The sequence below is a fragment of the Triturus cristatus genome, chromosome 1_2 (assembly GCF_964204655.1).
Source record: "Triturus cristatus chromosome 1_2, aTriCri1.1, whole genome shotgun sequence".
NCBI classification, from domain to species: Eukaryota; Metazoa; Chordata; class Amphibia; order Caudata; family Salamandridae; genus Triturus; species Triturus cristatus.
This window is the reverse complement of record NC_140580.1, coordinates 437818688-437832981: the sequence shown is the minus strand read 5'-3', so window position 1 is coordinate 437832981 and position 14294 is coordinate 437818688. Positions and strand designations below refer to the sequence as shown.

Below are 14294 nucleotides of genomic sequence, written 5' to 3'. Positions count from 1 at the left end.
GTGGTGTTGTCCGCAATAACCTGCCCCAGTCTCCTTTGATGATTGGCAGGAAAGCCTTCATCACCAAACAATTTGCCTGCAAAACCAACAAGAGGTGGGTCTCTGTCGGAGTCCAGAATCCTCCGATCTCCCCCTCACCCAGATGCCTTCCCAACCCTGTAGCATCGCATCCGTCACAACCACCAGCTCTGCATTGGTCAGGTCTACCGCTGGTCCAATTGTGGTCACACGACCACCACTGCAGATTTTTTGCAATCTTCTCCGACACCTGGATGAAATTCAATCGGTTCCCTTGGTGCTCGAGCCACAGACTTTAAGTCCTAGTGGAAAGCTCACACATGCTATCTGACAGGATCGTTGAGCAAAATGCAAACATGTCCTGGACTCGCTGGTCTGAAGGAAAAGCTTGAAAACAAACCATATCCAGGATGACTACAATGGAAGGGAGCATCTGCTAAGGAGTAAGGTATGACTTTGGCAGGTTGATTGAGAACCCTAAAGATGTTAAGAGGTCTGCTGTCATTTGGAGGGGAGGAGGTTTGTGACAGAATGTTGTGAGCTCGCCTTCAACAGCCAGTCACTGAGGTAGGGGAAGACTGGTACCCTCTACTTCCTCAGATGTGCAGCAACCACCCTCATCACCTTTGTAAACACCTACGGATCACTGGTGAAGCCAAAAGGGAGCATGGCAAATAAAGTGCTTGTGACCCACTTTGAACCACAGGTAGTGTCTGCGAGCCTGCAGGTTGGAGATGTGAAAATAGGCATCCTGCAGGTCCAACGCCACCATCCAATCTCTGGGATCATGGGAAGAAACATCCTGAACCAAAGTAGGCATCTTGAATTTGCATAGGAAAGCATAGAGTGGTTAAAGATCTAGAATAGGATGGAGGCCTCCGCCCTTCTTTGACACAGGAAAGTTACGGGAATAGCAGCCAGTTCCAACTTCTGAACGCAGAACTCTCTAAGGCTTTTTTGGCTAAAACAGCCTGTGCTTCTTAGCATAAGAAATTCAGGAGATTCTCAGATAGGCGTTATTCTGTAGGTGGTGGGTGTGGTGTGTTGAAAAGGATGGGCAGGATACAGCCCCATTGGGCAATCTGCAGGACCCATTTGTTGGATGTGATGTTTTGCCACATCTGCAGGAAGTGGTTGATTCTGCCCCCCCCACAACTGGATGGCTGTGTATCAGTAAGGGTGCCCTAAAAAGGCTTTGCTATGGATGCCAGAAGGAGCAGGCGGATGGGAGGAATGCTGTCCCTGAAGGTCGGCCCGCTGTCTGCCAGGCCTACGGCCTGACCTTGAAAGGGCTGGGAAGCCTGTTGCCCAGGCAAAGGGGGCTGGTGCAGTCGATACACCAGAACCCTGGCACATCCCCTAAAAGGACGAAACTGTTGTGGGGTTTGCAGGACTGGAGCTCAGAGCCCCAGAGAAAGTGCCGTGGCTCAGCTTTCTTTGAAACGTGCCAGAGTTGAATCCACCTTTTCGCCAAACAAGCAGGGGAATGTCCATTAAGGAAGCCTTGATGTTCCCAGAGAAGCCTGGGGACCTCATCCATGCGTGGTGCTAAAGTACCACGCTAGTTCCGGTAGCCCTGCCCATACAATCTTTGATATCCAGGTCCGAGCAGAATACGAATTTAGTTATATTCCAACCATCCTCAATGGTTTGAGCTAGTGAAGCTCGTAGATCTTCTGGGCCTGCAGGTTAGACCACACCCACTGTGTCCCAAAGTGTGTTGGTAAAGCTCTAGTAGGCAGCTTGCATTAACTGACCTAGGGGAAACACCGGCTAAGGAGAACATGTGCTTGACAAAAGTATCAACACGTTTCAACTCCCTATCCGCTTTAGGGTCTAATTTGTTTTGTTGTCAGCTGACTAGGGTCAGCGCATGGCATAGCCCAAGTGCTCAACAGTGTATCAGTAAGGGCTTCATTTGCCTCGCCACACTCTAGGACTTCTGTGAGGACATTTGTTTTAACCACTATAGTGGTAGGTGAAGGTCAAGAACCTCAGTAGCTGTTCGGATGATTGTGGCGATGGAAGTGCTCTCCTCCATTGCAGAGCGGGGGGGGAGAGAGATCAACCCAGTGTCGGGTGAGGAGTCCAGTCCACTGGCCTCCTTAAGTTCCATGATCAATTGTCTGCAACGTAAGGATTGGATAGTTCTTCCCGGTCCCTTCTATAAGGCTGGATCTGATCGGGGTCCAAATCAAAAAGCTGGTGCAAGTGTATCTGCGCAGTCGAGCAGTAGAGGGATGGTGTCTGAGTCTAATGGGATTATTATAAGCTGTGGCACAACAAGATCTTGGCATGGCCTTGGCTGAGCCGGCTAGAAATCAAAGAGAACCATAGGTTGCAGGTACTCCTCTGGTGGTGTTGGGGACAGTGTAGGTTAATGAGGGGTGGTGTGGGTTTTGGCACCGAGCGCAATGCCGGTACAGTACCTGGCGTGGGTTCAAGGGGTCTAGACTGCACGGAGGGCAAGCACTCCGGCGGTAACCTGACTGGAGAGCCCTCCAGATCCTTTGGGCCTGCAAGTGTGCCAGAGGGAACCTGAAGCATCCCAAAGATGCACAGCATTGCCTCGAAAAAGTCTTTAACTTGCTACGAGGTTGATAATGGACACAAGCACTAAAGATTGCAAAAATACAAAAATAGTTTTTATTAAAGACTTAACAGTAAATATATATATACAAAACAAATCTAAAACAATCCACAAACAAACCACATCCATGTCATCATTCATACTAAACAATCATAATGTATACATCAAAGGCACATGGAACAGATATCTATAAATCTTTCATATTCAAAGATATATTGCCATTTTGATGATTTATGATTTAGACATTTATAACAAAAAAAAAAGCCATAAATTCAGGCTATTAAATCGCTGTTGAATTGGTGTCTGTGTCACTATGTGGCTGCAACCCAGGATGGTATCCTACGCACGTTTCGGTACAACAGTGCCTTCTTCAGGAAAAGCCACTGCAGATAAAATACAATGTCCTTTAAACGGAAGATATCTGCCCGGGTCCCAAAGGGGCTGAGCGATTTACCGCACTAGTCCAAAATGTTCTTCATGAAATCAACACTGCGTCTTTATGGTCCGAGGCATGTAAATGTAAAGAAGCCCGGACCTCTATTAAGTTATCAGTCATCTTCAACTGAGGTACTCTCCAGTCAACCTTCTTCTCGTTTTTTTCTCTATATATAGATCAGCTTCATTTTGGGCTTCGCTCATTTTGATGAAGATAGGCAGAACTTTTTGGACTAGTGCGGTAAATCGCTCAGCCCCTTTGGGACCCGGGCAGATATCTTCCGTTTAAAGGAAATTGTATTTTATCTGCAGTGGCTTTTCCTGAAGAAGGCACTGTTGTACCGAAACGTGCGTAGGATACCATCCTGGGTTGCAGCCATGTAGCGACACAGACACCAATTCAACAACGATTTAATAGCCTGAATTTATGGCTTTTTTGTTATAAATGTCTAAATCATAAATCATCAAAATGGCAATAAATCTTTGAATATGAAAGATTTATAGATATCTGCTCCATGTGCTTTTTTGCCTTTGATGTATACATGATGGTTGTTGAGTATGAATGATGACATGGATGTGGTGTGCTTGTGGATTGTTTTAGATTTGTTTTGTATATATATATATATTTATTGTTAAGTCCTTAATAAAAACTATTTTTGCAATATACACAATTTGTTTGTGTCTCTCCTTATGTGAGAGAACTAGTATAGTCATGTATTGTATCAAGTTTGAGTTGCCCTAGGAATTTACATTATTTATTATTTCCCTGCCTAGAGGAACTCCGCATTAGTAGCAGGGGGCCCTTTCTTATTTACGCTCAAACGCACTAAAGACACACCTCATGGGGATTTGTCACAGGCACTTGTTTGCGACAGTCTCTACAAGGCTTAAACCCCGGAGTCTTACAGGTGTGACATCCCTTGACCAATGGAAAATACATTTGCGGTGCTGTATATTACTACAAAGTCTAAGGAATCACCTGCAGATCGCTCAGACCTCAGCAGCAAACTCTTTACTTACTCCCAGGTTAAAAAGGCTTATGAAAATGAAAAGTTGTTCCACACATTTTAACTCATCAGGCTTTGATAAGTAGAAAAATGTGGTCCAACCCATTTCTACAAGGCGGACCCTAAATATTAGTTACAGAAACACTCAGGGAAACCAGCCTTAGCTGTAAGGTGCACCAGACATACATCCCTTAACTTTTTATTCAAAGCACATCTATTCTTCTCGCTCAGTGCCAGAGTCATAACTAGTTGCATCAAAGTAGATCCGAAAGACATCCGCTCTTCCATAACGATTCTGTAGATGCCGAAAGCCGCTCCCAAGTGACTACATGGCATTCAAAAACAGATATTTGTCACCAATCTCTACTGAAACAAAACAAAACATCATATTTCAAATTAATAAGTACTGGAGGCAAATTAGCCAATGATAGAGTGCCTGTTCGCCAACTGCTTCAAACTCTTCATTACAGAAACTAGCCTACATGCAAAATTCCCAAATCCCTTTCCACCACACACGGAAGTCCATTTTAGAATACTGAAGCTATAAAGTGAGCTGCTCCTCCTAACACGAAACATCCTCATCCACCTAAAACATAAAAAAATAACTAGTACAAACCCCTTTAATTAGTCTATATTTAACCTATATCCATGTCCAAAATGCAATTGGCCTGAGGTCCTGGGCCTTTAAACTCCCAGTTATCTGCCTTTAAGTCCTGTGCAGGCCACCAGGGTCTAGACCTTCTAAAGTGAAAATGCATTTTATTCCCATTGTCTACAAAGTTCAAGTGTTACTCCCCTAAAAAATAGACCCTTATCTCCAACTTGTAGAATTAGTTTTCAAATACAGTGAAACATAACTTGCCTTCTTAAAATCCCTGACTAATCACTTCATTGCAAAGTAGTGTCTGCATCTTCCAAACACATGCATCACTGACGAAACCATCTTGTCAAATAATCATATTTTTCCAACAATCTGGCTACTCAGCAAAATCACTGCCTGGTGCTTTTATTATAGTGAACAAAAGAGGGCACACTCCATGTCCGCTTCCAGCCCTATCCCTCACCTCTCATCCAGCAAGCATCTAAAAACTTCACCCCTGCACATCGGAAACGTAGCTTTCTCTCTTAATATTCTATAAAGTCTATTATTTGCAATGTTCTTTTATAATACTAATATTTACTTCATATTAACGTATTATGAAACACCCTATTTCTGATAGGTATCAGTGCTTTACTATTTGGAAATAATAAAAATCATTCAAATCAGAAACACAAGCAACAGTTATTTTCGGCACCTTCAAACGACACCTTTTTTTTTCTTTTTAACAGAGGCCTTAAATCCCGTAACTAATCCCTGGTAATCCATCCTGATCATTCACTGCAATGCAAATATTCAAACAAGTGCTCGTACCCGAATGAGCCCATTACCACTTGGTGGGAGTTTCATTAATTTGCATGACCTACTAGCAAAACATTCCCCTGACAATGCCCACTACACCTCTCCTTGGTGTCACAAATACAGGGACATCTGTGTACGTGGCAGAAATTCCACAGTCACATGCAATATTTCTGAACACAAAACTTGGATCATTCAGACTTTGTGAATCAGGACCGGACTGTGTGTAGAGCCATCTGGCGTTTTTGTGAGCCAGTCTAGTTAAATGCCAATTATAATTTTACAAGAACAATTTATCATGTGACAAAAAGTTCAGTTTATAAAGACAAACTAGAATCGTGGTATAGAAGACAAAGCAAAAAAAACAGAAAAAACAGACAGACATGCAGCAAACCTGATTTAATGAAACCCAGTGAACCCTAGAACATATTTATGTACCACATAACAGAAATCACTAAAAGCATAAAAATCAACAACCCACAAGAAATAAAAAGGAGACATAACTACAACAAATTATATGGCGTGCTTGACATCAATTTGTTTTTGAACCTGCTGCAGAATTTTTAAAAAACGAAATCATGATCCTGCTATATGGAGGGAATACTTCCTAAACCTGTATGTAAAAGACATTAGAGCGAAAAATCTCATATAGGATTAGAAACATATACTGAAAATGTTACCCTCACAAGGTAAATCGTTAAAGATCGGTAATCACTGAAAAACTAAATGAAAGGCTCCACAGCAAATCAATAATGTGGGTTAGATAATATTTTGCTTTGGGTGAGAAGCTACAAAGTTCTGGGCTAGGCAAAAATGCCCCTACAATGCTACTGGCTCTCTTAAGTTAAATATGCTTTCCTGGTCCATAGTGAGAAGGGCTGGTCAATGCAAGACGCAAAGATAAGGATTTCCTGGAGCTACATTGTGATGTGGTGGGCATGAAGAGCAGGAGCATCAATAAACTTTCTGTAATCTTGTAAATCAAAGTACACTGAACTTTCTCATCAACAATAGCTTGCACAAAACTCAAAAAGGATTCTTTCCCAAAGGCAGTAGCACAGTTAGCATACCCCCATGCACTGCTCATCGAGTATGTAAAAAACACGTCCAGGGAAAATCTGTGCAAATATGTGCAGACTTCCAATAATACCACTTGACTCAATCAGACAGTCTAAGCTAAACGTTAGCAGACTACTCTGGGGCATAATAGAATAAAATGTAGTAATGCCACAATTAAATACATTGAATATAAATATCATGCCAATTGAGGTCTTTAAGCAGGAATGTCGGGTTAAACGAAGGGTGTGCTTACCCTTCTTCAAACTCTACTCCAATGCCCTGGCAGGACAGCTAGAGAAAGCCCAGATCTGATACTGAATGGCTTAGTAGTAAAATGCCTCCTATAAACTGCTGTCTTCACCGCACCCAGCAGCAAAGGGCCCTATCAAAAAGTTCCAGAAGAATATTGTCTTGGAAGTAATTGAAATAATGACAAAAGTCACGCTAAACCGGGAACAAAATAAATAACAGGAAAATCCCTCGATTGTGCACCAGTCAAAGTCACTACACACTATAATTTTTAACGGATTAGAATAATCTTGTGTGAACGTTTTACACCACCATTAAAGATACTACAAGCAAAGTCTGTGTGCCAAGAAATAGCTAGCATATTTTAAGCCTCTGCCAATATAAAAGCTGGAACTCTTTCACAGAGCAAGCTCCCCAATCACATTCCTTGGGAGTGAAGTCTGGAGCCAAACATTAAACAAGGAGTATACAGAATGAGGAAACGCCCACAGAAAACCTGCATCTCCAGTTCAATAACAGGAACAAGCGCTCACAAGGTTCATAGGGTGTAGGGCTGAACTGAGTAAATCCTCTGTGTCAGTCGGTATCCAGAAATGTATTTCTAAATGTCAGAAGCAAGTTAATGAGAACAACACAAACACCCTGCACTGCAAGAACCTAACAACAATGGATCTGATTATGATGACGGTGGGACCGCCACCAACAGCCCGTCGGTTAGCGGTCCCACAGTCAACAGAACCATGATATCCGCCCGCCATATTACCATGGCGGGTGGATAAGTGGTGGTCGGAAAGACCGACTGCCATGCATCCGACTGGCTCCTTGAGCCCGACGGTGCGTCGGAGAGGATTCATAGCCCTACAACTGTGGCGGTGCCTCCCAGGCACCGCTGTAGGGATTATGATGTCCCTCTCCGCCTGCCTTTTCATGGAGGGTAACCCGCCATGAAAAGGCAGGCAGAAAGGGACTTTGGCGGCCCGTAGCTAGCCACACTTCCCCCCCTGGCCTCAAGACATGGGACCACCTATGGTGCTCCCCTACATATCCCTGCACCATGTGCAGGCACCGCTTGGTGCCTGCCATGTAGTGCAGGGATATGTAAAGTGTCCCCTTTTTGTCTTGTGGCGGGTGCTGCAGCCATCAGTACCCTTCACAATACAAAATTAGGCATTGCGACCGCTGTGGTGGGGTCGCATACTAATACCTATGTTGGGAAAGCTGACAGCCTGTCGTGCGGTCCTGTTTCTGTTAGGATGGTGGGCGGACTAAAGTCCACCTGCCATCCTAATCAGGCCCAATGTTATGTTATTTGTATAGAGTCAGCTCAACCCCAATGGGGTACTCTGGTCCTGAAGGAGGTCAATAACTAGAGGAAAGTCTGGTCTAGAAAGAATAACCAGGCAGAAAGGAACTCAGAACTGAACGTGTAGGACAGCTCTCTCCAAAAGGTCCGAAAAAGCCAGGTTTTCAGCTTCTTTTTGAAGTTAAATGTAAGACTGAGGTGTAGTGGTAGGGCAGAAAAGAGAAAGACTGGCCACCCGCTCTGGCATGATGGATGCTAGGGATAACGGCAAGGGATTGAAAGGAAGATGGGACGACCATTGCTGGTCTCCGTTTGGAGACTGTTCTGCAGACAGCATGGCCTGGCCATGAATCACTTTATGGGAATGACAGAAGAGCTTAATAAGAAGTGCCTATTTATGCATCAGAAGCCACTCAGGGGTGGGGGCAGAATTGGCTTTGCAGAGGAATGGGTGGGAGTTTAAGAACTAGCTGTGCTGCAGGGTTCTGGATGATCTGTTGCCTCCTCAAGAGATTTTCCCGGATACGAACAAATAGCGTGTTCCCATAGTCAAGACAGCTGGTTACCCGTGAATGTTGTACACATCCCTATGCCCTAAAAAGAAGCAGAAACGGTAGTTCCTTGGTCTTTTATGGACGCATTTTTGTTCAAGGGAGGGGATCCTAATTCTTTAGGCCACCATTCCTTAGACCACAGGCTCACCAAAGATTTGCCAGAATCCTTAGTAGTAGTGCTATCAACAAATACACGAGTAAGCTTTTCTAAGAAAGTTATGAGACTCTATTAAAATAAAGTACACCCAACTAGAAGACAGGATGAGCAATGCAACAAGTTCAAATACTACAGAATACGTGGAGTAGTTTTGCTTTACCTTGGAAATCATCAGCTAGGGGTCTGAAATGTAAAGCACAAACAAATGTTCAAATACAAACAGCGACAGCCGGCTGGTAATTAAAGGCCAGATGACCAATATAAAACCAGAAAACCCGAGCAATGCAATACACAAATTTGTCATGTACATATCCCTTCCCCTATGTGCATTTAGGTTGGCAGATACTCGTAATAAATCAATAAAGTAATATGGTATGGAAATGTTTTTAAATCACCCATGAGGGCTCGAAGGCCAAAGCAAAGGCAAAAAACATGTGACAAGAAGCCTTTAACATGACATAACACAGTACAGTGCACTTCAAGACCCAGAAGAGAATACCTGCAGGGATCTCCTATGCAGTTTTCTATTTGGTATGGGGGTACCCTATTTTGGCATGTTAAGCGTGCCCCATAACGTTACACAAGTGAATGAATGCTTGGATAGTAAAAGAGTGATCATTTAAAACAGCAGAGGCTTAAGTTCTCCCCATGACAACAGACGATGTAGATTAAGAACAGGTTGCATCGAATAGCTGTTCCGTAGGAAAATCTGTGATCAACTACTCGTTCCTTTTCAATGTTAGCATACAGTAGCTACAACTGCTCTTTGAGAAATCTACCATGGATCCAGCCAAGCCTAGTAGCTAACGTCCTATATCCAATTTAGCTTATCTAGAAGACAAAATGCTGATTAAAAAAGTGTAACAATTCAACTCCAAAAATGTCTGAAGGCTAACAATATAGTGCACTCTTACCAGGCTGGATTCTGCCTGGCGTATGTATAGAATCCTTTTTTATAGCAGTATTTTATGGGTTACGGGAAGATATAAATGGCATTAACTCTCTGTCACTTGATCTATTGGCAGTAATTCACACCACAAACAAAACATCTACTTCACTGCTTTGATAAACAAGGGATTGGAGGCACTGCCATGTCTTGGATGCAATTACTTCTCTCTGACAAAAACAAACAGACAGCTTTTCCTCCATACTGGTCCACTGAATTGTAGAGTCTTCAGGAAATTGAAACTATATCTGCACACCTAGCCACCAACACAGACTTCTAAGAACATAGCATCCGAGCACTGAAAAGACTACATTGACTCCCAGTGCAATCTCTGGTACGCTTAAAAACCTTGACCTCTGCTAACTGAACCTTCAATGATACAAGCAGCAAGTTTTTAATAACGGGTTCTATTTTGTTATCACTCAGAACAAAGACTTGCACCAGCTGACTCCTCGTTATTCCAGTTGATGACATTAAAAATATCAGACTTCCTTCAACATTGCTGCCAGACTTTGGAATACTCTTCTTAGTACTAAGGTAAACAGTAAGCCTTTGGACTTTACATTTTTTTATAAATGTTTATTTCTTCTATAAACTAGATTGCCAGTGCTCATCTGAATTCTCTAGAAGTCATAAGCTCCAGGGGGGCTCGGCAGACAAAGCCTTCACTGTTCTGCTGCTGTCCCCAAAGGTCTCCCCTTATTCCAATATTGTTCTTGTCTCTTCGATCATTACGGGGCCTGTCCCTTGTAGAATCCTTAGTCCACTCTGCCATTGTCTCTCACTGCATGCACAACATACAGCCAGGTACTACTAGGCCTGATCCTCTTGGTGTTTCCCCTATGCTGGTAGTGCCTCCCTTAGCCCCACAGGGTATGATCCCAGTAGTCTTCCAGACCCACCATATTCCCTGGGTCCCCTGGGGAGGCCCCCCTTAACTGATTACCTCAGTTTCCCTCACTTGCCCTTAAAACCCATATTAATCCTCTTCCACCTACTCATCTTGTTCTTGGGGGATCCTCCGTTACGCCCCCTTCTCTAAGAGGGAGGGTGGGGGACACCAGGGCCCATTGTCCACTCTGTCGAAGCACGCACAACTGCATGACAATATATGAAACACAGTAGACTTGCGTCACAAAACTACCTTGAGTTACAAGAAACTTTGCATCCACGGACAAGACTAACATGAGACACGCCTTCCACCATCTGCCCTTTCCTGATGTGGATGGGTGGGTAACATACCATTCATATTTTCGGAGGTTCTGAACACAACTGCATGAATCCTATGGGACTTATGTATCAATAACTGTAAAGTTGCCCCACTCTGTACTCCCCCCATATTACAACTCAACAACTAGCAGAGATGTTGCAGATTTTTTAATGACTCCAGCCTATATCCTACTCCAACAACCAGCAGTACACTTTAGGTTCAACACCTGACACTATCATGGCACGACACAGCCCAAAGCCATACAGTTGACTGAGTGATAACCAATTCAACAAATTCTGATCCTTGTACCAATCTACATATAAATAATCCAGAAAAAGGTTAACATAAATACACTACATCAACATACTCATAACATGACGTCAAAGATACACACTGGGCAAAGATGCCTCTAAACAGGGCCACCAAAAGGACAACACGGACCCTCAGAAGAAGGAACAAGAAATGGAAAGGACTTCCCCACGCAATAGCATTATAGTTGAAACACAGGATCTAGTTTGCAACTATCAAATACAGACCATTAATTAAAACAATACATTACTTAACTCTAACCTTCCTAGGCCCCAATGCAATATGGAATACCTCTAACTAAGACGAAATACAACCAAATGCAATGACAATAGGCTACTTTTAAGTCAGGCGGCTTGAATCCTACAGCAACAACTAACAGAAGCCCGACTTTAAACACGCTTATTGATCATACAAATTGTAAAACGTTTAAATAAATGCACATAGCATAGTGCGAGGTCCATTTCTTCATATTTAATAAACGTGCCAACATCTTAGCAATTAGCTACTTGTGATGCCAATGAGTTACAATAAAATGTAACTTTTGACGTTTTGGATAAAAAAAAAAAAAGAGACAAAGGTTTTTTACGGTCATAAATAGTACAATCATAAAACAGGTGGTTATGACATTTTAAAGATAACTTTAAAAACAGAAACGCCCATTAAAGTACAGTCAACAATAACTAATTTACCATGTTTACTTTGGCAACGCCTGGCTGACTCGTCACGCCAATAAAGTACACGGTTTAGTACTATTGCGATATGTGGTGTGTGAGATGATAAAACATGAGATAAGGTAAAGGGGGACAGGCGCTATTTTATTTACTTCTGTGTTCATGCATTATGTTATCAGCCTCTTCTTTACTATGCATTTTGCATATCTGAGATGCGATGGTATGATATAGTTTCCAGAGAAGTTATACCGTGCGCCACTGACTAGGTAGAAAGTTATTGATGATACGACACTGAAACAATGTAAAGTAATTTTGGTTTCCTCGGCAGAGCAAGAAGCTTGGATCAATACAATGAGAAAAGCAGCAGTGGGTGGGAACCGCAGCCCCTGTGACTGGATTCTGTGTCAGGAGCAGGTCACGGGGGACGGGCGGGACGAGGTACCGCCTCCCACAGAGGAGGAGGTGCGGCCATTAGCTTCTGTCACCCTGAGCCGGGGACTCCATGCCCATGCAGGAGGTGGGGGAGATTTGTAAACTGCTGACAGGAGGCGTTAGGTGATGATTTAAACGTGGTGGGTGGGTTTCTGCTACTGCACCGATGAATGACTGGCCTGCAATTCACAGGCGAGTTCACGTGCCTCTGCTGATGGGGGCTGCAGTTAGGACAGTGCCTTGTGCTGACAACAATAAAATATTCTGTTCTGTTGACAGGGCAGCCTTTTGTGCAACAGAAAATGTAGAATTATATGAAGTGGAAGTGAGGGGTTTCTCTGCTGATGGAATTAGGTTCCATTTGTTGCTGAAACGGACACATTTATCTAAGAAAGAGGCTGGTGGTGGCAAGTCGTTAGGGGTCTATAAAGATGAAATGTGAGAGGTGGATACGTGCTACTTTACGAAGGTTGGCGAACGGTAAGTTGGGTTGGCAGACGACTTTTGAATGCCGCTTTTGACTGGGAGTGCCCTGTGTGGATGGCAAAGAATTCTGTGTTGCTACTGACAGCACATCATTGTTTTGCAGGCTGCTGACATGCAACTTTATGCGCTGCTGTCGATTCCGCGGACTTATTGTGCAACTGAAATGGTGGGAATAAAGGGGTGCTGATGAGATCAGGCCTTTCTTGACTGATGAAGGGTTTTGAGCGCAGTTGAAAGTGGAGGTTGTTGACTTAGGGTTCTCTGTGTTGCCCCTGCCAAGGTGCTTGCTGCGGATATGAAAGCTGCTTTACACAGCTGACCATCTGTGCTGCTACTGGAAGTCGTCTTTCTGTACTACTAGCGTTATCTCCGTTACCAAGAATAAAATCTGATGTGCGTAAAAGGATGTTGGTGCGTTGCAGACTGAGTTTTTTGGGCTGCTACGGACATTGGGCTTTCTACGGCGTTGCAGGCACGAGGACTCTCAAGGCTGCCGCTGACAGGGCGCTTTCCGTACTAAGGCGAACAGAATGATTTCCTAGCAGGCTGCAGTCTAGCGGGCTGCTGCCAGGGGGTCTCCCTGAGTCATCACTGAAAGGGAGGGAGGAGTGGGGTCCTTCGGGTAAGGGCTCGCCCCAGCAGGGTCTGTGCGAAGTACCTTCCTGGCCGGCGCAGCGGCACCGCTGCCGGTCGCCGGGGACGGCAGTTCCTTGTTCCTCCTGGGCAGCAGGAAATTGATGCTGAAGGGGAAGCTCCTGTGCGAATTCTGCATGTCTCTACAGGGCGGCCATGGCTGCTGCCGCCCCGCTGCCCGCCCGCCACGTCGCCGCACGCGCAGCCTGGACCCAGCCGGGGGCTAAAGCGCTTCCCATTGTAATCAAAGGGCTGAGGGAGCGCAAGCAGGAGGGCGGGTCTGGCCGGCATACACATCCTGTGCTCTTGCCCATTGGTTCTGAAAACAACAGTCTGTACCATTGGTTGAACCGTGAAGTGGCACGTCATTGGCTAACGCTCTCTCAGAAGCCGGAAGCGCAAGCATTTTGGTGACTGATTGACAGACTGTAATCGAGTAAGTAACTTCCCAGTCAGTGGATAGGCCACAATGTTCATTCAAGAGTTATAAAACGCGGTTCTATGAGCTCAGTGTAAAATGACAAATCCCGGGATAGGCTGAGTGTCAGGCTAAAGGCCGGACAGCTGTCATTATCCAGGGTAGGGTGATCCACTGGCATGGGTGCAAATTCAGGACAAAAGGTAAGTTTTACAGACACATCAGAAGAGGTCACGCAATAATATATAAGTAAGTAAATAGACAACCACTTAAGTACAAGGGAAAAGAAGTTTATTTTAGGTTGAGACAATTGTGCACTTCATGGTTTTTCAGTATGCGCGCAGCTTTGAGCAAACGTGCAGGTCTTTTTGTGGTAACAAAACCGCCCCACCCACCTTTCCAACCTCCCGAAACGCCCGAT

General features: G+C 44.2%; 1 protein-coding gene across 3 annotated transcripts in view; it reads right to left on the bottom strand.

Annotated features, from left to right (window-relative positions):
- TBC1D12 (TBC1 domain family member 12) overlaps positions 1-13776 on the bottom strand; it is a 244564-nt gene extending 230788 nt beyond the window's left edge. The window contains exon 1 of one of the 3 annotated variants that reach the window (XM_085605869.1): positions 13481-13776. In XM_085605869.1, the coding sequence (XP_085461995.1) occupies positions 13481-13594 (114 nt within the window). In that variant the 5' untranslated portion in view covers positions 13595-13776. The remainder of the gene's footprint in view (positions 1-13480) is intronic. The other 2 variants (XM_085605888.1, XM_085605878.1) reach the window with 2 other exon arrangements.
- Positions 13777-14294: the final 518 nt, after the last annotated feature.